The following is a 22,708-nucleotide window of genomic DNA, read 5'->3' as shown; positions in this document are numbered from 1 at the left end:
CTCATTCGGTGTTAACGTGATTCCCCCCCAGGCCAAGTTTCCTTCCAGAGCCCACATGGGCTGGCGCGGGAGGGCCAGGCCTGGCCGTTGGGAAACCGAGAGTCTACGGCTGCCGCAGGCGAGTCACTGCCCCTTCCCAGGGGCTAGTCACCCCGGCCGGCCTCCTTCCCGGGGCCTGGGGAGGACCGCGGCCGGGCGCGCGAAACATCATCAGTGCGGTGGGTCGTGCCCGTTGCTCACACGGGAGCGGGAAGCGCCCCCTCTGGCTTTGTCGCTGGAGCAAAGCGAAGTGCCGCGGCCAGTCGCCGGATGCCCCGGGCCCGGCCCGGCCCCTGCCTGCCTTGCTCCGGCCTCCGGCCCGCCCGCTCTCTGCGGCGGGCCAGGGGGCGGGTGGGCAGAGCCGAGCAGCGGCCCCGCCGGGCCGGGGGAGGCGCTCGGGGCGGCGGGAAGCGGGAGTTCTCCTCTCGGCAGCCGGGGGCGCACACCATGCAGGGCAGGGCAGGGCAGGGGGCGGGCGGGTTACCGCGGCCCGTAGTCGTAGCTGGGCGGCGCGCCCGCCGAGGAGTACACGTTGGCCGGCGGCGGGCCCATGTGGTGGTGGTGGTGATGGTGGTAGCCGTGGCCCCGGATGCTGGGTAAGGGGTAGGGGGCGGGCCGGCTCTTCGCCCCCAGGTAGTGGTCGTAGGCCGCCGCCGGGTACTTGTAGGGGTGATGGTGCAGGGGCTCCGAGGCGGGGGGCTCCAGCCGCAGTTCGTGGTGCGGGGGGCTGGGCCGGCTCCCGGGCGTGCTGCTGAGCTGGACGAGGCCCCCCGCGCCGGGGACGGGCAGGGCCGGGCTCAGCACCCGCGACATGAGCTGCTGGTGCGCGGGGTCGGCGTGCAGAGGGGTCCCGCTGGCCGCTTCCCGCTCGTACTCCCGTCGGCTCTCCGCAGCGTCTGCAACACAGCCCGGGACACGGAACGGGCAGAGCAGCCGGTTAGAACCTGGCCAGGGCCCCCAGCGCCCCCCCCCGGCCACTGACACCCCAGCACCGAGCCAGCCCCCCCCCAGCTACTGACACCCCAGCACCGAGCCAGCCCCCCTCCCAGCTACTGACACCCCAGCACCGAGCCAGGGACCCCCCAGCCATTGACACCCCAGCACCGAGCCAGGCCCCCCCCCCCAACCACTGACACCCCAGCACCGAGCCAGCCCCCCCCAGCTACTGACACCCCAGCACCGAGCCAGCCCCCCTCCCAGCTACTGACACCCCAGCACCGAGCCAGGGACCCCCCAGCCATTGACACCCCAGCACCGAGCCAGCCCCCCCCCCCCCAGCCACTGACACCTCAGCAGCGAGCCAGGGCCCCCAGCGCCCTCCCTGAGATGTGCTGCCCCAGCCACTGTCCCACCACTCTCCCTGAGAGCCACTGAGCCCCCAGCACCGAGCCAGCCCCCCCCCCCCCGCAGCGCCCTCCCAGCCACTGACACCCCAGCACCGAGCCAGGGACCCCCAGCCACTGACACCTCACCACCGAGCCAGCCCACCCCCCGCGATGCGCTCCCGCCCCCAGCTACTGACACACCCACCCTGACAGCCACTGACACCGGCCCAATCACCCCGCCAGTGCCTCCGGAAGGTGGGGGAAAGGGAATCCCACAGACACTGACCCCATTATCTAGCTACAGATCCCAGCACCCTCCCTGCGCCTCCAGGGGGTTGGTTCCCCCAGACACTGACCCCGTCGCCCTCTCTGAGCCTTGGGAAGAGTCCCCTAGACAATCAGCTCTTACTTCTCCTGGAGGTGTTCTCATGCACTGAACCCAACTTTACCCAATACATTTCAAGCACACAGAAAACCAGAAAAGCATCCGAAGTGGGATGTAGCCCACGAAAGCTTATGCTCAAATAAATTTGTTAGTCTCTAAGGTGCCACAAGTACTCCTGTTCTTTTTACAGAAAACCATGGGTATTTGGGGATTCAGTTACCCTTAAAACAGGAGGATGGAGGGCTGCTCTTAAATTCTCTCACACAAATCCTAGTGAGAATGTACAAGCCGCATGGAAACACCCATTGCAAAAAACTACTCGTTGTAAGCATGAGAAACTTTTAAAACTGCCTTAAAATTAATCCCAGAATGAAAAGAGTCTCCCGTGGAATGAGTGGGAAGCAGAGCAGATCTGAATCCATGAGTGTCACAGACTTTTAGGGAGTTCAGTAGATGCACAGATTATGCTGAAGATGGGGGTACAGAATGGGCGTTATATTATTTCATGTCGTCAGTAAACATATATAGCTGCAGTATTTTGCAGCAACAGTCCAAACCTCAGCAGTTACAGGAACATTGCTGTAGCACTGTAAGACTTCCATAGCATTTTCTTCCCATAGAGGGGTCAAATGCTGTCACCCTAACTCATCTTTAAAGTATATTTGTCTGTGAGTAGTTGCACTGAAATCAGTGGGGGAGCACAATCTGGTCTGATGAGTATTTTTTGTCCTGGACCTTTTAGTCTGCACCAGCCCCAACAATCACAAACAGGGAAGCTTAGAAAAACCTTCTCTCCCTCTCTACCCATGTGAACTTTTCCATTTAACGCCACCACTTTAAAAAAGGAAAGCCTTCAATTCGTTTCGCTGCAAAGACTTCATGTTTTAAAAAAAAAAAAAAAAAACTAAAGGGGGGGGGGGGAGAGGGGAAAATCCAGGGGGGAAAAAGCAATGATTTTTAAATGAAGTGTTTAAACATTGTGTTCAACAGAAATCTGTACTCCTGGGACAATACATTCTGACTGTGATAAATAGAGCTGAATTGACTGACAAGTTTGTACACGCTTGAAATTTTTGCAATTGTGTAACACTAAACAAATACAGACTTTTCTTTATTTTAATAGGCCTGGAGTGTGCTAGGAGAAAGGCCCCTGGTTGTCTTTGCAGTTGTTTACTCTGTGTAATGGAAAAAAAAAATCAATGAAAAGTTCCCAGTGTGTATGCTTAAACCATGCACTAGGTTAAATACAGCTCCTGAATATTATGGGATCTACATTGAAAACCACCAACTTGCTTTTTCAAAAGGGCAATGCATGCAAAGCATCTTTAGGATATATGTGATTGTGGGTATGTCTCCATTTGTAAACTAAACATTTTGTCAAAATGCCTGAGTGAAGGAAACTCAGAATTAGAAGCATATTAGGAAGGAGGGGGAAATATCTTATTTTAAATTGGAGGGAAAGGCCAGTGTCAAGTAGTTTAGTTAGCACACTCAGATACTACAGTGATGGGTGTTTTAGAAATACTTTAAAAGATTAGATTAGATTAGGCCCAAAACGTATGCTTTGTTTAAAAAGAAAAAAGTTAAGATTTGGGGGGGGGGAAATATAATCCCAATTATTAATAGAAATGTTTCAATTTTTTTATATGTCAAAATCATTTGGATTTAAGCATTCCTTTTCTGCCTTGTGTTAGTGTATGAAAACCCAAGTTGAAACTGACTGTAAATAAAAAAATGAAATTAACCTGTGCAGTTTTACAGCCCTTATTGGTGGAAGTAAAAAACAACACCCCCAACGCCTCCCCCCACCATAAAGGGTAAAAGGTAAATGAAAATGTTCAGCCTCTTGATTTTGATTAATTATTAATAACACCAGTAAGAAGATATACAGGATATTTATATGTCCTTTATGTAAACTGAAAGTGTGTGCAAGTCTGTGAAGATGGAGGAAGATGCAGGAAGCTCACCTTTCTCAGTCCCATTCTGATGTGCAGGGGAAGATACTGGATTCCTGGACCTGGCAAAAGCACTCATCAGAGGAAGGGCCCCTGGTCTGTGATTCCTGGGCCTAGAACAGGAAGAAAAGAGCAGCATAGCACTGTAATTGTTTCAGTCTAAAGGGCACTGCCTACACATTAGGGAATTATATTGCTCTGACTAAGATGGCCCTATTAATAACTCCAGTATGCAACTAGGACCTGATCCCACCCCACTGAAGAAGTCAATAGGGCTACTCAGGTGCTTGAGGCTAAGCAAATGCTTAAATTCCTTGCAGAATGGGGGCCTTAATATGGTTAGTAAAGGACAGCAGACTTACCAGTCTTCTGGATCACAGTCTCTGAATCCTTTAGCGAAGGGGTTGCTGGCAATCTTGAGTTGTGTGATCTGAAAGGAGGAGGGAAGGGGAAAGGACTTTGAGTGGCACTTGCAGATATTTCTGATTAGAGAGTGCCTACTCCTTTAAACTGACTTCTGGGACAAATGAACCGAGTTTCACCCAGTATAATGGAGGGGGCCCAAATAGTATATGCAGTCCTGGTTCCTCTTGGAAAATTATAGGCACCAGCAGGTTTGAGAGCTCTCTTTGCTTTGGAATACAGACATGTGGTTTCCCTCTGCTCGAAAATGCAGAATTGTATGCTATCTAATACGAGTTCAAGGCAAAGGGAGAGGCAGCCCGAGTCTGCTGCTAAAGCTGTGTAAATGCACTTGTAAGAAAATGCCACATTATATGGGTCACCACCAGAGCAGCTAAGACAAATCACTGGATAAATCATACTTATGTATTTATTTAATTCGCCAGGGAGAAGGCAGGACATTTTCTATATTTAAGCAAATCCACGGATAAAGTATGTGATTGTGAGTTTCCGGAATGGGTTGAAAAACAAACTTTAAGCCCCTCAGTGACAGTTCCAGCCTTAGAGGTCAAACTGATAGAAAGCAGGAGAGAAAGAGCAGCTGTCCTGAGCCATCAGGCAAATGCCAACTTGGGAGGGATGGGGGAGCCCCTTAAAGGCGCAGCACCCAGCTCTCAGCCCAGAAGTCTTTGAATATGTGGGTTTTGGATGTTGTCCAAATAATAATTGTGGAATTTTTTTATCCGTGTAAATTTGTTTATTTTAAAAGCTTGAAACAATTACAAAGGGTGGGATCTACACCTTTTGCTTCCTGGGAATAGGCCCAACTAACTGTGCTAATAAAAATATAAAAATAATCAAATAATAGATAATAAAATAAGCGTTTTAATATTCCTGCAAGACCCAAGAGCTACAAAGGGAAGAAGGAATCTGGCGTTCAATCAGCTCTCAGAGTTGGATAATAATATTTTACCTTGCACTATTGGGAAAGATCCTTAATTTTAAACTATAATTATAGACATGATTTGCTCCTCGGTTTATACTAAATGAATGCTATTTTAAAAAGCGACTGGATTTAATGCTACCCAAAATATGTTCTATTATTTGTGTGTTCCTAACGAACAGACCCAGGGTGGCAAATGCAGATAAGTAAAATAGCATATTTGTCCAAACAAATTTTGAGTGACATTTCGCAGCGTGAAGGCTGTAGTTTCCCAACTAGCCCGGGTCTCGGGTTTACATAGGTAATGATGTCCCTCTGGGTTTGAGGAAGTTTTCTATGGAGTTAAAATTGCAAATCTGGAGCTCACGCAGCTTCCTCGGAGTGCAACAATGTAGCTTTGGAGCAGGGCTCCCTGAGCTATCAGATTCCATGAAAAGTCAAGGAATGGCTTTAGCAGATGGATAGGAGGACATCTCCCTAGACACCTTCCACAACTCGAATGGAGACTCAGAGACTGACACTTAAAAACCCCAGTTCAGCTCAGCCGTCTCATGCTCCAGACCTAGAGGAATCTTCAGCGAAGCAGAAAAGGACAGCAGATTGTTTCAGGGAAAACAGTCAGAACTCAGTAAACGCTGTTAAACGGATAGGCGGTGGCTCTGCTTACCCATAAAAGCTAATAGGCCTGTTCCAAAGTCCAGTGAAATTGACTTCAGCGGGCGTTGGATCAAGCCCTAAATGGTTTGCAGTTCAAAGACTTGTTTTATTATTTGGTCTCCTTTCTCTCTTAGGTAATTTCGGATTTTCTCTGAAAGGAGGAGGAAATCTCTAGTTCATAGGCTTTGGGGCGACTATAAAATAATTTAGTACCATAGCTTGTTGTACACATGAGAAAATTAATGCTTAAGATGGAAAGAGTGTTTCTAATACAAACAGCAATTTAGCTTCTCTACAATTATAAATCACTCAGATGACTGTTTAAATAATAAAACTGTATATTTAAAAGGTTATATATTATAATTCCAGACTAACGTGTGTTGTAGTCTGACATTTCAAATATTAAATTGGTTTTGGATCCAATGAACAACCTAAAGCAATGAAATGATGTCTGTGTTCCGTTTGTTATAATCACATCTTTGTTATTAATGTTTTATTTGGTTTCCCACTGAATGCTTAGTCATTTCTACTGGATCACACATACATATTTTCCCCTCTTCCCCTTAACTAAAGTCTATACCATAGTAGTGTATTTGCTAAGAAGATTTTCCCTCAAACTCTCCTTATGCTTTATTATACACAGTAATATGAGATATACAACAATTCTCTGGAGAACATAACAAGGGGTATCCGTCTAGCAATCCCTGTTTCAGTCAGTGCCTGTGACCCCGAAGGGCTCTTGCTTCACAGTTGCTATAGACTTAATTAACATATTTTCTTACAGAATCCGAAATGCACATTTGAAATGCTGCTGAGGGGAAGGGGGAGAGAGTGTGTGTTCCTTTTTAACAAGCTCTAATTATTCTAATCGAGATAGACAGCAAAACAAAACAAACAAACAAACTCAATATGACTCTTCAAGTGCGTGTTTTAATCAATGCAATGAAAAAAAGTGCTTAAACGCAGAGCATCTGGCAGCTCTCTGATTAGAAACGAGAATCAGAGTTTTTCAGATCTGGCATAATTCATTTTTGTTTAACTACTTTTTTTTTTTTTTTTTTTTTTTTTTGCGCATTGAGTTGCTTGAAAACCTTCTTTAATAAAAAAAAAACACCGTATGATTTTCTAAAGAGAGAGTGTTGAAAGGTGATTGCATTTACCCAGTTCCAAGAAGCTAAAGACCCATTCTATTTATTTGTATACTAACAAAGTTTCCACTGGCTGGGTATTACCTTTTAAGCATTGACTGCTCTGAATTAATATCCCCCCTCCTTCCCGGATCTCCATCCATCAAGGGGAAGGTTTTGATAAATGAAGTATCGGAGGGTTTGTGTCTCAGTAATGAACTCCAGATCCTCACCCTGTGATTCTGATAGGCGGTCACGGCGGTGAAGCGGGTCTCCTCGAACACAAACGTTTTAAAGTTCTCCTCTGCATACTTCTCGCTGTCTTTCCTGGGGTCCACGTAGACCACATGAAAACGAGGCTGGTATCTGTGCATGGAGTTCAAAATGATCTGAATGATAAAACGAGCAAGGAGATCATAATTGATTCATTCTACACCAGGCCGAGCGCTGAGAGGAGAGCACCGCGCTACGGGTATTGCACCCCTCCCTGCACAATGTCAGGCTGGCAGCCTGGAAATGGACTCCTTGGGGGGAAAGGGGTCAGAGAAACAGCAGGGTTGCTGCTCCTCTGAGGCTACGTCGGTGCATAGTATTAATTCGGGTTAATGAAGGATTGATTCTTGTAGGAGGCTATGCAGTGTAACGCTCCGCACGTTGCTCTGAGGTCCTATTTGAAACCCTGGGCACAAGCACTGCAGAGGGGGGGTCCCGTCTGAGCGGGATTCCCCAGCGAGCCTGCCCCCTTTAAAAGGTGACCTCACTGGGGGGGGGGGGGCAGACCGTTCTGCAGGGAACAGAGGGGAGAGCTGCTACAAGCCCATAGGCTCCACTATTAAATATAAAGAAAAGGGGGAGAGGGGCATGTACCTGAGCTACTGGGGAGCACCGAACTGAATGGAAATAGGCGGGAAATCTTGGGACATACCCAATATATGGAACAGGAATGGGAGGATCAAATGGCTATCAAAAGAGAACAGCGTTTAGTTAACTTTAGGCTCCAGCCTGTTTTCCTTAACCACTCATTATTCCCCATGCAGTCAATGCCCATCTCTCTGAAGCCAGTGGAAGTGGTGGGGATGCAAGGAATGGGGGAATCGGGCCCTTAGGGAAAAGTTCAAAGCTAAACTTAAAGTGTCCTGTGCCTCCTCCTTATGGGCCCGATCCAACCCCTGGAGTCAGCACTGGGTCTGGCAGCAAATATGATATTTGGGGTGTTTCCAATCAGAATGAGCAGTTACTGAAAGGACCCGATCCACCATTGCCTGATCCTTTCTAGATCGTTCAGGCATTTTGAAACCAGGTCTTATTCTAGTTAAACGTGTTTTTCTTTTCCTGTGTGTCAAGAAAATCCACGTGCTGAAGATTTCACGTGCCATTCTCCTCCCCTTTCAGTGCCCCCGATTGGTTCCCCTCCCTAACACTTACGTGCCCATTGTCATCCAATAAATTGTTGGTCAGCTTCAGTTTATCGAAGGATACTATTTGTTTCATCCACTGGGCTCCTTTAGCAGGAGAGTCGGGGTGATAATGAACTCTCCCTGGGGTAGCAGGGTCAGCTTTGCCGGCCACCAGCCAGGAGGAGCTGTGGAAGGCATATCTGCAAGGGGAGGCAAAGCTCTGTCAATGGCACTCGTGATCCAGTTGGTTAAACATGATCCTGGTAACCCAGAGTTTAATCGGAGTTCTGCTCTGGACTAGCCACGTGGGCCAAATCCTTACAAACACTCTAGGGTTTTCTCAAGTCTTTCCCCATCTACACCATGGCGAGGAGAACACATGAGGGCTGATCCTGCTCTTAGCCAAGTCCTGGTAAAATTCCACTGATTTCAATGGTGCAGGATCAGGTCTAATTAGCGAAGGCCAGATGCTAACACTCCTACACACGTTGGATAATACCCAGTGAGCAGTCCCATTCAAGTCAACGGAACCACTGGCTACTCAGCCTGAGTAGCTATATCAGCATTTAGACTCTAAGATTTGAGTGAAGTATTATTTTTCTCGGTGGATTCCTTATAAAAACCTCTGGGCTGCTCTGGGAACGGAAAGTGTAGTTTTTACACAATTAAAATCTAGCTGTAAAGGTAGTGTGCGAAGCAGGAGAGCGCTTCCCCACTAGTGAACGTGGCCTCTGGTTTCCAGAAAGCCAGTGGTAAAACGCCAGACTTGTTGACAAACAAAATGTTTTCCTAAGCTCTCCGGTGGAATTCGCAAAAAGGAAAATCTGCGCGACAGGGAAAATTTATAGCTACCTGCACATATTTGGGATGGAAGCCAGAAATGCTACCGAATAAATAAAATTTAAAGAGTGAAAGGAAACCCTTTACACAGTAATGTTCTGGCTTTAAGTTAAAAGTGGACATTTATGTGCAGTTTAATAGCTGATACAGAGTTTAGCAGTCTTGCTACAGTCTTTCAAAGTCCATATTCAACAGTAACATTAAAAACAGAGAGACCAATCTTCTATGCACGTGTTTACTTTAAAAGCCAGTGTATGCACAGGGGGAATTATACACCATTGGAGTTGAGCAGAAACATTACTTTTTAAAAAAAGATATTCTCAATTGGATGTTATATATCCCATTTCCCCCGACAAGCAAACATTTCTGTAACGCCTTGAGAATTTGGATATCTGTCTAAATATTTATATATTCGACGCTGAGATTCATATGCACACTGGCTTTTAGGCGTCCTGATCTGAAGCGAAATGGATAATGAGCCTTTCACTGTCTTCAAATTAAAGGTGTTACAAATCAAACCGCATCATTGATTTGTGAGCCGCCTATTTCCCAGGTCGCCTTCCTATGCTCTCACTGAAAACAGAGAAAGAATTTGGAGAAATATGCGGTTGGCTTTGTTGGTGATTTTCCAAAGTGGCCTCAGGCTAGGACAATACAAGCTCTTTTCAGTGAAACATAAAGAAAACTAGTCTCGGAGGTTAGCGCACACAGAGCAATACCCATTCCCTTGCTGTACACAATCACCCCCCCAAAGCAAAAGCCTATGGGGATCTTTTATAGGAGGTGAAAAATGAAATGTGATTCTTAAAAAGAGGTCTCTCCGACGTGGAATCTCCAAGAACATTGATAAACAGCGAATTCTACAAACACTTTTCCCTCCTAAAATCGCTGGTCTGTAGTTATTGTGCTGAGAAAGCCATTTTACAGGCAGCAATTAGCCTGATTTAGAAGATCGACATTTCTCCCTGCAGATGCAGTTTATAAACTTAATTTTAATGGTTTTTTTAAGATGAGAATTTGGGGTGAGTTGTTTCCCCCCCCCCCAGAGATAACTAAGAGTCTCAGTCATGGATTAAAGGGATTTTTTTAAAAACCACTAATATCTATGTTTTGACTGTGTGTGTACCTGTAGAATATCCTGTTAGGATGAGGGAATATTTTACTTTAAAATACGTTAGGTCAAATTCTGCTCTCAGTTACACCGACGTAAATTCGAAATCACTCCTAAACTCAATGGAGTGATATGGAATTTACAGCGAATCACACCGAATCTGGCTGGCTGCTCCCAGAGCTAACTACAAAAAGGGGTGGCACCTTTTTATTACAGCCCAGATATTGTATTTTAAAACAGAACCCACCCACCCCCACCACGTGTGGTATTTGGAGAAATCTTTCCTTGCAGTGAGGAAGCCACAACGGATTCAAAACAACAAATCAAGCGTTTAGATTCCAAATCTAGGCCACTAGACTTTTAACTTCAGCCCAGACTTAAAGCACACCGAGAGTCAAACTAAATAACTGTCCCTGTGATAGAGAAGAACGCTTCTATCGTTCGAGTCCTGGGGCTTGTTAGGTGATGTCATAGAACCTGGAGATTTGAAAGACAGGTCAAAAGGGGAGCTGGCGGGCAGGGGAGTAGTGTGAATCCATTGCTGCAACAGGAGATCTATATTTAATGGCAGAAGCCAACCTAGACCCAATCTATTTTTTAAAATAAATATTTAACCTTTTTCTGTGAGAATTACTCAGGCTGTTGTGCATGAACTCTGAGCACTCGTGTAGCTGTAACCAAGCCTAATTTATGAGCTGTATGAAATAGGAGTAATTTTACACCCCCGGTTCAAATACGTTTCAATTAAAAAATTCTCTCACTCAGCATCTTGCGCGGAGTAGACAGGCACCGGGGTGCGTTTCACACCGGAGAGCTGCCGGGTTTAAGAAGAAGGCGGGGAGGGGAGGGGGAATCGTGTTTGCGGTTCTGTTCTCCCTCCCTTTGCCATTCACAAGCAGGGGTGAGCCTGATCCAAAGCCCACTGAAGTCAGTGGAAAGGCTCCGACTTGCTGCTTTGGGCACTGACTCGGGGAAATATTTCAATGTGTCTCTTTCCCTCGGTTCCCCATCGCAGTCCCGGCTAGAGGACTCAAGGAAAAGCTTATTCTACTTGCCGATATCTTTTGTCGTCCACGGGTACAAAATCCATTAACAACATGTAATCAGCCATGGGGTCCATTCCAAATATCTTCACCTGGAAGGTGGGGAACATGCGCCTGGGGCAGGAGAGAAAAACCACAAGGCGTGGGTCAGAACAGCCACCAGCCCCTCGCCTGCAGTAATCGGGGACTCGCATCTGGTCACATTTCACTCCATTCTATCTGCACGGGGATCGTTTCCCTCTTGCAGATAAAACCTTTTCCTCCTTTCTGGCTGTAGCTCGATGGACCGAGCACAGAATAGGTGAGGAACGAGGGTGAGTTAGAAACAATATATTCATCCCTGGACCCGGGAGAGCTGGAGGACTTTACAGATCAAAGGTTTACAATATTGTGGACTAGAATCAGATCGTGGGGACGCTGAAAATGCAACAGATAATTGGAGTGGGGGTTCCAGGGAAGAGACATAGGGCCCAATCCTGAACGCCTTCCCCAAACAGACCCACCAAGATCAGCCCCTAGGGCATGCATGAAGTTAAGTTAGCCGAGTATTTTTACACTGATGTCAAATTGCCTTCTAGGAACCGGTAAAACTTTCCTATTTCAAGTCTTATAAGAAGTCACCGAAGGACATGAGAGAGCTGGGACCCGCTGAGAAGTTAGATTCAGTTCTAGCGCGGCTAGATGAATCTAACACAAGGCTCCTGTGTTTTAATAACGAGCTGTTATTCCGGGGAGGGGGGGGGGGAGGTTTAGAGATGCGCCAGGCTGGCGGACAATCCGAGCGCCTCCCTAGAAAGCTGCGGCTCTTTGTATCGCTGTCTGTGTCTTCCTCCCCCCCATTTCAATAGTGTGTGAGTGAGGGGTTACTTTCCCTGCCATTTGGCAACGTCCCCCCACCCCGCAAGCTGTTTGCACAAGGTTGAAAGCTCGTTAGTTGCAAGAGTCTCTTGCAGGGTTGTGCACAAATGCTTGATAGTTCCCCGGGGCTGGGGGGCTTTATAAAGGAGCTCCCAGGAGAAATCTGTCCGTGAACTCGCACATAAAACGTTGGCTGAACATTCAAGTTTGATTTCTGTGATTATACATACAGCTATAAACCCTGTGAACAATCCCTTAGAAATCAGAAGGTCACTAGAAAGAGAGTGGCGATCATTGTAAATTCCCTTTCGGGGTCTTTCAGACATAGCTCCACGGCTCATGCTCGCTTTCCAAAAAAAATCAAAACAAAACAAACAAAACAAAAACACAAAGAAAAACAAGCAAACCAAAAACCAACACCGCCCCCCAAATAAAACAGACGAAATCTGTGCGGGTAAATAGCAAGAGAGGAGACCTCCAGCCTCACACACACAGTCCAACGGATCCTAGCGCAACTCTCCTATTCACCCCCAGCCGAATAGCACCGATCTAAAGAACTGCTGCGTTTGTGGGGTCTGAACATGCGTCCGAGCTGCGCACACGCTGAAGGGAACCGAGAGGCTCCAGTTTTGCTGCTTCTCTCTGGAACCCTCCAGGAATTTCTACCTTTTCACACCCACTTTGCTCGGCTCCCTGAAGTTAAAGCAGGAGTGAAGTGTGTGTGTGTGTGTGTGTGCGCGCGCGCGCGCGCGCTGCGGGCTCTGTATCCCTGTCTCCTCTCCGGGACTAGCTTGACTGGCACTGTCGCCTCACAATGGCAAAGGAAGACACGTGAAATACGCCCAGGAGCCCTTTGAACTCATTTACTTTCTAAACCAGGCTAGTGGGGTAGGTGAGTTACCAAGTGTCATTTCTGACATTCCATCCCCGCTGTACCGAAAACACACGCACCAGGCCAATGGGGCAGGGTGTGTGTCTGTCTGTCTGTCCTGGGGGGGTGGGGTGGTTCAGAGTGTTCCCCCAACTCCCTACATTTCCTGACGCGATAGTCACTTGGTTCCCCTCGGACTCCCCCAGCGCGCACGGATTGGGGGACAGACGCTCCTTTCCAGCGCCGAAGGGGCTCAAGGCCACCAGCGCTCTGTTCATTTTGCAGCCGACTGACTAAGTTTGGTCTCGGCATCTTTACGTTTTCGAAAACAAATATCCCCAGCTAGGCGTGCGCTCCGCGACACTGTCCCCAAGCCAGGCAAGCGAGCATGGGACATTTCCCCTCCCAGCCAGGCTACCGAGAAAAGTGGAGAGGGGCTTTTGTGGGTCTCTCTTCCGCATTTTCCTCTCTTGACTTATACCAGGAAGGGGCTCGTTCTGCTTTGGCACCTTGACCCGCACACACCCAGCAATGCGTTTGGAGGCCAGCATTTTCCAAAGGCTGCGAGTTAAAGGTGAACTCAGATGAGCTAGTGAAATGGAATATCAACCCACCCCCCACCCTAGTACGTAATAAATGCGCCAATTGCCTTTGTTCCATTTAGAGCCAATGCTGAGGGCTGGGGGACTGTTTACCCCAAAGCTTTGGTCTGCTTTTCCTTCTGTTTTAGGTTTGCTTGTTTTGCAAGGCGAGCAACCAGCGCGTGGGGTATTGCAGAAAGTGCGTGGAAGGGAATTTTAACCCACCGGCCTTTACATTTATCCACATTGAAGCTCCAGGGAAAAAGTAAAACAATCTACATTTAGCAAGGAGGTTGACTAAGAAACCTAGCCCGCTTCCCTTGACTTCATTGGAACGCGGTGGAAAGGCAAGTTATTTCTATTACACATTTTTTTATCTCCAGTAAATTTTAGCCCGGCTCCAAACCCATAAGTTCCCGGAGTTTTTGTAACAACAATTACTGTTGCTTATTCAACCTAAAACGACACAAGCCTCCATGAAAACACAGGGCGCTCCAGAAACCAACGGGAGGTAGCAAGCTAGTTAAGAAGCCAATTGTGATGCTTTTTGTTGTTAAAGTTATACCAGCTCCTGAGGAAAGCATAATATTTTCATACGTTACTGATTTGTTTTAGCAAATCAACACGGACATTTAAACCGCCCTCTATTTAAAAGATTTAAACCCTTATTAACCTTAACTCCAGTGTTTCTTTTTTTTTTAAATGAAGCTTTAAACAAACAATTTAGCTTGATAAACCCCAGCTAAAAAAACACTTAAGGCCAACACAGGCAACCGTGAAAATAAATGAGACCATTAATAGAGCGCAGTAGGGCTACCTGGAAGCGGCAATCTGCCTTTCAGATCTGTTTGCATGTTTTATTTTACCACCAGTTTTACATCCCTTGCTCGTTCAATTAACCCTTTCGTCATTTAAACCTACTCTTTGTTTTAATATCATCTCCTCACCTATACAGAGTTATTTCACAAAGTCTCATGTAGAGTCGTTGCCGAGTTATTTATAATGCAGCCGTTCAGATTTCTCCCTCTGTCTCACCCACCCCACGCTCGTCTGTAAAATCAAAAGGACACTTCAGAGCTAAAAAAAATCCTGTTTTCCCGAAAGGCTCAGCTGTTAGCTAAAATGGCCTTTTCCGTTAAAAAAAAATAAATAAAAATAAAGAGAGACTCAGATGCGATTTGTATTCAGTGACGGCGGGTAATGGTGACACTAAAGCATTTAGGAAAATAAAAGGAACAATCCTGGACAACATAGTAGAGGCTGCAACACGGAGCGAAGAAATCTCCAGTTGCAAGGACTAGTCAAATCCAGAGCCCAGTCGCGAAGACTAGGAAGGAGACTATACTCCGTATAAGGCCTGGCGCTTAAGGTCCAGGGCTGGGCTGAGAAATGCTTTGTCTAAATGAGAACAAGCACCCGAGGTTCTGATTTTTGGAGTCTCCCCACCAACTCCCGCACTGGAACCGTACCAAAGTAGTGACATGAACCTGAGCTCTACAAAGCTCCTGCACGGAGGTTTGGAAAACACTGATTTTTTCCCTCTCCTCCATAACCCTTAAAATCAACAGAGGCCTGTCTCTGGGATAGAAAGCAACAGCCTGGTTTGTGCGCGTTAGAGATGCTGAAATCTTTTCCTGGTGTATTGTTCACCACAGACAACAGCTCGAAGGACACTGGGAATGATTTGCTGGATTCCGCAGCCTTTTAAAGATGAAGTTACAGGGGGTGCCATTTGCTAACCTGCTCATCAAGGTATTACTAAGTGATAGGATCTACAACATTATTAACGACCGGGGGAGTCAGTCAACATAATACAAGCCACAAGTACAAACTCCGATGGCGAAAGTCAAGCCACCCGGGTGTTTGTTACCGCTTGAACAGCAGAGAGAACGTCAGAAGGCCGCACAAAAAGAGTGACACTAAAAGGTGTTTGCAGAGACAGCCCCAGCGGGGAAAGGTTTTAGGAAGTCTTACAAGAGAACACATCGCAGTGAACGTGTAGGTCCGTCAACCCTCTTTATTGGCTCTCAAACGCCATAAGAAAACGAGGAGCTCACAGCAGCCCAATACCAACGCAACTCAGGGTCAGTTTAGCTATTTCACTTGAGATAAATGGTGTCTAATTAACAGACAGGGTCATAATCCTGCCCCCCCCCCCCGGTAACTGTTGAATTAGCTGTAGCATAGAGATTTCCTTTTTAAACAGGATAAAACGTTCGCGTCCTTTGTTAATTTCGACGACGAAGCTTTATGCTAACTGGGTGTGCTGCCTTCTAGGGTTTACATTGATGGGTTCGATCCGGCTCTCCTCAAACTGGTAAACTACCCACTGAAATAGCTGGGAGATTTACCGGAGAAAAGGATGCTGTATGGGGCCCCATAATTAATATTCTCAGTGCTGGTAATTTGTGGATTCCAGAGAAGGAAATGTGGAAAGTACTGGAAGGTGAAAAAGAGCTGCTGTGGCGTTTTATCTGTAATCTCTTCACGCGTGCTCTAAAACATCCGAATGGGGATTCATTTCTGCCCCAGAAATGCGTTTGAACAGAGGTGGGTGTTAAACGGATCCTGCTAATCAGTGTCCTCTGCAAATACATCTGATTTTAAAATCTCGTGTTTGAGAGTCAAAGGCGATGTTAATGGTACTGACTTTGTCGTAGTACAGTAATCAGTCTTCGACCTGTTACATAACTCCCCCACACACACACACACACACAAACACAACTTTCCTATTCGAATCTGCAGGGGAGTTGTGTACATTTTAATGCACTGCTAACAACTCAGGTCTCTGTACGGACTTTCACAGAACATCCAAACCCTTCGCTCCACAAGAAAATTGCCGATTCTGCTCTTAAAGAAGCGCGGGGGTCAAATGACTGTATTGGGGGCTAGCAAGGGGATTACCCCGACAGAGGGGATTTTTAAAACTAGTCTGTTTTCTTCCCAAGAGAGGCATTTGCTCGCTAACATTTCACAAGAACCCATAAGGTGGTGGCTCTAACGGGAGCCCCACATTGAACTCAGCACTAACTTGTACGAGGCATGAGTCAGAGACCGAAAAACGACAGCGGCTCATTTGGTCGGGATCTAACCCCGCAGCCCTCGGCAGAAAGGGCCGGAGCAGGGCAACCGCGCAGCGAGGAGCAGCCCACGGGGCGCTATCGGTTATTTCGTTATCACACCGGGACACTTCCCGCTGGCGGGGCTATAAACGTTACGATGCTTTAAGCGCGCAGTAAAAATGTATTTCCCTGCGCTCGTAAAACCGATCATAAAAAAAAGCCGAGAAAGCCCTAGGGTAGGCGAATTGGGTGGAGGCAGGGTTCGCTGGGCTGACAACTCTGGGTGCAGGGCTGAGCGGGGCACCGGGAGAGGGACCCTTGGGGGGCACCCTCTGGGATTGCGGGCTCTGGGGTGCTGTGTGCGTGCGGGGGGGGGCTGAAACGGCTTCCACCCCCAGCACGAACCTGGTTGAAAACTCCCTCCCCGGGCCTGCCCCAGCCGCTGCGAGCGGGGAGGCGCCACTGACCTGCCGGCCTTGGTGACGATCATCTCGGTGCCCAGCTGGTTGAACTCGTCCCACAGCGCCTTCATCTCCAGCTGCACGCTGACATTGGCCACCTTGGGGTTCTTCTTGACGGGCGCTTTGGCCGCCGGCGCGGCGGAGCAGCCCGAAGCAGCCGCGCCGCCGCCGCTCTCGGGTGGCTCCGGGCCGGGCGGCGGCGGGTTGGGGCCCGAGCCCGGGCCGCCCCCGAACGGGTAGCCGTGCTGGTGCGGGTGCTGCTGGGCCGAGCAGGGCTCGTAGTGCGGCGGCTCGGGCTGCCCGTAGGGGTCCCCCGGGGAAGGGGAGAGGTGGTAGCCGCCGGAGGCGTTCAGGCTGCTCAGGCTGTTGGCCGTGAAAGCTGCAACATCGCAAAAATGGGACAGCTGGGTGAGCCAGGGGCTGGAGATGGCTGAAATCATTCCAAAAACAGGCGGTCAGGGCTCGGCTCCGGCTCCCCGCTCCCCCTGCTCTGCGCGCCCGCCACCGCCGCGCCCGCGTCTTCACTGCGCTCCCCGGGGTGCCCTCCCTCGTCCCAGCCCCGCCTCCCCCCTTTGGGAGCTGCTGGGCTCCCCCGGGCAGGCTGAGCTCGCGCGGCGAGGCTGCCAGGAGCCGAGGCGCTGCAGAGCCCGGCTTATCTGTGCAGAGGGCCTCCCCTCGCCGCAGAACCGGTTCTTATTTCTATTTAGATAAGGCGCTGCAGGTAATGGGCCTTTCCTCGCCTAGGGACTGGAGCCCTGACGAGTTGATTGACAGAGGAGTGCGCCTTTTTAATAGCCCGCCTGACACCCATTTTTCACTCCCGAGCCAAAAAAAAAAAAAAAAAAATAGGCATCGCCCACAGGACCCTCCACTAATAAACAATCTACACGCGCACCGTGCAGGGAGAGCTCTATCCCCCAGCAAACAAGCATTGGAATAAAGCAGACTGCCTGCACAACAACCCCCGGGAACCGCTGGAATTTGTGTTCTACAATTGTGAATACAATCTGATTCGCTTTGCACAAGCTGCAGGACTGAAATAGTCCTGGCAACACACTCTTGTCTCTCTGGATGTTTGTTCCTTAGATTATTATCCTCCCCCCCCCCCCCCTATATTTGAGAAGGATTTTTTTTTAAAAGCCCAATCAACTCTGCATCTGCACTTGAAAAAGCGAGAGAATTCCTAGAGGGCGCGTCAGTAGTCTGCAAATCGGTGATTTTTAGCCCTTTTTCATTTGCTGATCCCTTCACAATTTAGAATGGAGCTGCAGATCCCTTTTTACATCTTAGACATCGTCTGCGGACCCCCAGGGGTCTGCGGAATACAGGTTGAAAGCCACTACTCTCAAGGGATATGGGTAAAACTAACAGAATTGTCACTGATCGGGATAACAGAATGATAAGATACTGAGGGAGAGTTTTGTGTTTACAATAAAGTGGGGGAGGAAATAGAATCATTTAAAAAGACGAGGGTGACCAGATCTTTCTAAAGAGCTTTGACATAAGCACAGTATTGTTTTAATTGCGGATTTGGGACGTTAACAAACCGCTCTTTAGGTTCCAAGCTGTGCTGTCTGATTAAATCTCTTCGCAGTCAAAACGTCATTAAAAACAACACCGATCTTTGATAAGCCTTCCTAGGCCTCTGCCACTTCCACCTCTTTTTGTCTCGGAAATACTGTATTTTTCCTCACGTTGTACTATTATTTACTCACTACAGCTCAGGGCTGGTCTCTTAAGTAGCCAGGAGTTGCTATCACCAGTTTTTTATTTCCGTTTACCGGCTGCAATTATTATTTTTTTTAATATTTTGACGCTTTGACGCAGCCATGGCAGGGAAATCGGCTGCAAAATACACATTTCCCCACTTACATTCAAAACAAAACCCCGGCACAACTGCTCAGAGGGAATTCCCCTAAAATCCTGCATCCCCAAGATTTGCTCCACCCGCCTTTTTTTTTATTATTATTTAATGCATGTCCCCTCGCGCTCTAGTGGGGCTTTGACTTCTTAGCTCCCGGGCTCGGATTTGCAACTGCCCCAGCAGCCGCAAGGTGAACGAAGCTCAGGTCCGGGCCGGGCTGCACTTACCTTCCATGTCTCTGGTGACGGTGCTGAAATGCATCCTCTGCGGCTGGGAGCCGGGGCTGAAGTGCTTGCTAAGGCCACAGCTGGGCTCCTCCAGCGCTTCCTTCCCTGCGTGCTCGGCGGCGACTGAAATCAGAGAGGCGATACTGAAAGCATTTGCCTTGGGAGACAGAGGGCTGTTCTCGTCCATAGGGGAGACCGATGCAGCAGCCTCCCCCACCCCCTGGCCTCGCCAAACGCTCCCCCCGCTACCACACCATCCAGCCAGGCACCATGCGCCGCCAAGATCGCTGCACCGCCTCGAAGGGGCCACGGGAGGAAGTTTTCAGGGCGCTCCCTTGAGGTCTGCGCTCAAGATCCCTTCGGCGTCTGCAGAGCAGGCGGATCGGGCCCCAGCAGGCGCGGCTCCCGGGCGAAATCGGCTGGTCCCGCAGCGGCTTCCTCCTCGGTGATTTATTGATTGATTTCTCGCCTCTCTTCCTCCCCCTCCCGCTCGCAGCAGGGAAAGTGGCTCCCTTAAAGGCGCGCGGCCCCGCTCCGGGGGTGGGTGATGTCACATTGGAAGCCTGGTGCGTCTGCCTGCAGCGGCGGCGGCGGCCGGGAAGCTGCTGCTGCTGCCCAGAGTCTGTCAAAAGGCTCGGGCGGTTTCCGCGCCTCCTGGGCACAGGCAGGGAAACACCGCCGCGCGCACGCTGCGGGGGTGGGGTAGGGGCAGGTTGTATTTAAATAGCCCCCTGTCAATCATGGCGCCCAGGCTGGAGGGAGCCGGGGAAGGGGGGAAAGAAGAAAAGCGGGACGTCACTGCGGATGTCCGGTCCAGCTAAATACTCAGTGGTGCCCCCCCCCCGCTCCTCCTCCAGTCAGGGGGGGCTTTGACACTCTGCTGCTTGCTGGACGCAACTCCCACCAGGCTCAGAAGAAGCAGGACAATAACCATTTTGAAGTCCTTCCTTCGGCAAAACTCCAGCCAGGGCTTCAAGGATTTCTGCTCAGGATGGAAAATAAGGCTCATGGGGTATTGATTATTACTACCCGCAGCGCTTCCTCGGGCAAACTCCAGCAAGGACGTTCAGCATTTTGCTCATATCATAATGAATTCGTAAATAATAATAATAATTTAATAATTAATAAAGCAACCGTTCATAATGATCAGCAGCATTGTCATGGGCCGGGCTGCAAAAACAAACCAACCCTGTGTGCCCTATCAAGCTGTATGTGTGGTACAGATTATTATTATTGTAGCAGAGAATCATCGCCTTTGTTGGTGATTTTTTCCCCCATTTAAAGCCATTTTCCTCCCTGCTGAGTCAGAAAAAAAGTGTGAATGTGGTTTGTTCTTTAACATACCATCTGTTGATTTAAAGATTTGACGGAGACATATTTAGAAAGTTTGCAAAAATGGTTGTATGAACCTGCTTCGTGTATCATGGTATAATTCAGCTTGATTTAAAAAAATAAAATAAACGCCTTTCAGGGAAAAAAACCGTAGTTAGAACAGGACTTTACAGACAGGTGTTACATAATATCCTGTTTTTAGATTATATTCATATTATTAATCTAGATAGCCAGATATATAAATCTGCTTAATTGGCAGTCACGTGCAAAAGTTATCCTTGAAAGGGTTTCACCTTTATCAAATGCAACGTTGTAAGGCCAAGCAGGGAAACAGTATCGCCTTTCATTGCTATAACAGACCCAGCATATGTGCAATGTGATACTCAATCCAACTATATCAGCCCATAGGATAACCCAAGGCAAACACAGTTTGTTTAGCTGTCTCTCCTCCTCTGCATCAGAAAGGCTGAGGCATTGGACCCGAAAGAGTCAAAACTGCACCCCTGGCTGCAAATTGACGAGCACAACCGAAGTCCTGCCAGGTTGCTTCCAGGTGTGTGTCCAACGTGAGACCCATGCGAGCACCCCTGAAAGTCACAAAGCGTCGGGGAATGTTGAGCCCTTTCTCAAAAACAAACCAGCAGTGTCACTGGAAGAGGCAGTGAACAAGTAGGGAACGCAGTTCTGATTGCATAACCCCATCAATGCAAAGGTGGTGCACTAGGTTTATATATAATTGCCCTGTACATAGCCTGAGGGGTCGATTCTCATATTGAAATCTTATTATCTTTGGATGTGGTAAAATATGTGCAGAGAGAATTTACAGAATCCGGTTACATATTTGACCTGCGGTTTTCAGCTTAAGGCATTACTTTATATTATGTTAGATATTATTGTATATTGTTATTTCAGTCAGCAGCTTTTCAGTCCCCCGGTCTATTAACTGAGCTATGGAGGGGGGACAGATTATTTGATAATCCTCCTATTTTTTGGAGATGAGCCGCACTGATTTTGTGTACACGAAAAGTGGATTCAAAACGGCAACCGTAAAATCGTTGGTGTGACAACGAAAAAAATCTAAAATCTCTTACTAGACCATTTATTCTAAAAGAATCTCATCTATATGGCGCGGAGCGGGAGACTATTACCTAGAAAACAATTCCGTCTCAGCTCCGAACCTACTTCGGATTTCCCTTAAATGTCCATTTTCATGGAACCGAATTTACAAGCATCCAATTTTATCACCCAGTCGAAAAATCGCTAGGTGAAAAGTAAATATCTCCCAGGTGCAGGGGGAAAAAATCAGCCCAATCCAAAGACCCAAGCTATTTTTAAAGAGGAAACATTTCACTGGGCCTTAGTGTTTCCCTTTATCTCTATCTTTTTCACTTTCATTTGTCTGCACGAGCAGTCTTCTCAAACGCTTCCCCGATTTCCCTAAAAAAATTTTTGCTAACTTCTCTGAAGGGCTGATTTTTAGGATTTCGCCCTTTTCCATTATACACTTTAAAGAAAGGGTCTTGACACCACCCAATTCTCTGGCGATCTCCTTTCTGACTTTGTGTTAGTAGAAGTCTCATTTAGGAGCGCTCTGTTTTAATGGGACTGGGCCCAATCCTGCGTAGTCGAACACTTTTTCAATGGAAACTTTGCCTATAAGGGGGGATCGACCCCCACACCCCCGCTAGTCCATCACGATCGTTAGATTAAGTCTGCAAAGCGGCCGCGTCTTCAAAACCTCGGGCAGCGCTGAGCACCTATGCGAACCAAAGCAGCTCTTCGCAGGTTTCAAAGCAGTTCTTGTAACTTTCAAATAATCAGCCCGTGGCGGAGGGAAGGGGGGTGAATGGAGGAGATTTCCGATAACACGTCAACGTCTAGGATATTATTGACATGACACCCCAGAGCTATTTTTCTATTTCACGCCCCTGAAAATGTCCCAACAAGGATGAGCCAAAAACCTCACCCACGCGTGAAATGAGCCGCTACTCAGCCATGTACCCTCGCCCAGACAGGAGCAAGCGTCCTCCATTACTTGCCAGTCGTTTGCACTGGATTGCCCTGAAATCCGGACTGCACTAGGAAGTCATAAAACACCATCAAGAAATGGAAGAGAAAGCCTCTGTGTTTAGCAATGCCCTGGAGGTTATAAGTCATAAACCTATCTACAAGTGGAATACTTTCATTCGGCCGGCTACTTGCCAGCCGCACGGTGCGTGGGTCTTGTT

General features: G+C 48.1%; 1 protein-coding gene across 2 annotated transcripts; it reads right to left on the bottom strand.

The window, feature by feature from the left end:
- Positions 1-519: 519 nt before the first annotated feature.
- Positions 520-19,182, bottom strand: TBX1 (T-box transcription factor 1). Of its 2 annotated transcripts, XM_065417831.1 has the most exons (8): positions 19,149-19,182; positions 17,064-17,436; positions 11,237-11,338; positions 8,259-8,430; positions 7,067-7,222; positions 4,067-4,134; positions 3,717-3,817; positions 520-935 (listed from the first exon to the last, which is right to left on the bottom strand). In XM_065417831.1, the coding sequence occupies exons 1-8, from the start codon at positions 19,180-19,182 to the stop codon at positions 520-522; spliced, it is 1,422 nt and encodes a 473-aa protein (XP_065273903.1). The 2 variants fall into 2 exon arrangements, with proteins under 2 accessions (XP_065273903.1, XP_065273902.1); XM_065417830.1 differs by lacking the exon at positions 19,149-19,182 and having other exon boundaries at positions 17,064-17,497.
- Between the last annotated feature and the right edge of the window lie 3,526 nt (positions 19,183-22,708).

The sequence above is a fragment of the Emys orbicularis genome, chromosome 16 (assembly GCF_028017835.1).
Source record: "Emys orbicularis isolate rEmyOrb1 chromosome 16, rEmyOrb1.hap1, whole genome shotgun sequence".
NCBI classification, from domain to species: Eukaryota; Metazoa; Chordata; order Testudines; family Emydidae; genus Emys; species Emys orbicularis.
The sequence above is the reverse complement of the archived record's forward strand: the minus strand, read 5'-3'. Positions and strand labels throughout refer to the sequence as shown.

Excerpts from the sequence above, each read along its gene's own strand:
- TBX1 (XM_065417830.1), bottom strand. The coding sequence starts at position 17,497 with ATGATTTCAGCCATCTCCAGCCCCTGGCTCACCCAGCTGTCCCATTTT. Across the intron at positions 7,223-8,258 it reads TATTGGATGACAATGGGCAC|ATCATTTTGAACTCCATGCA; the intron begins GTAAGTGTTAGG and ends TTTATCATTCAG. Across the intron at positions 4,135-7,066 it reads CCGCCTATCAGAATCACAGG|ATCACACAACTCAAGATTGC; the intron begins GTGAGGATCTGG and ends TCCTCCTTTCAG.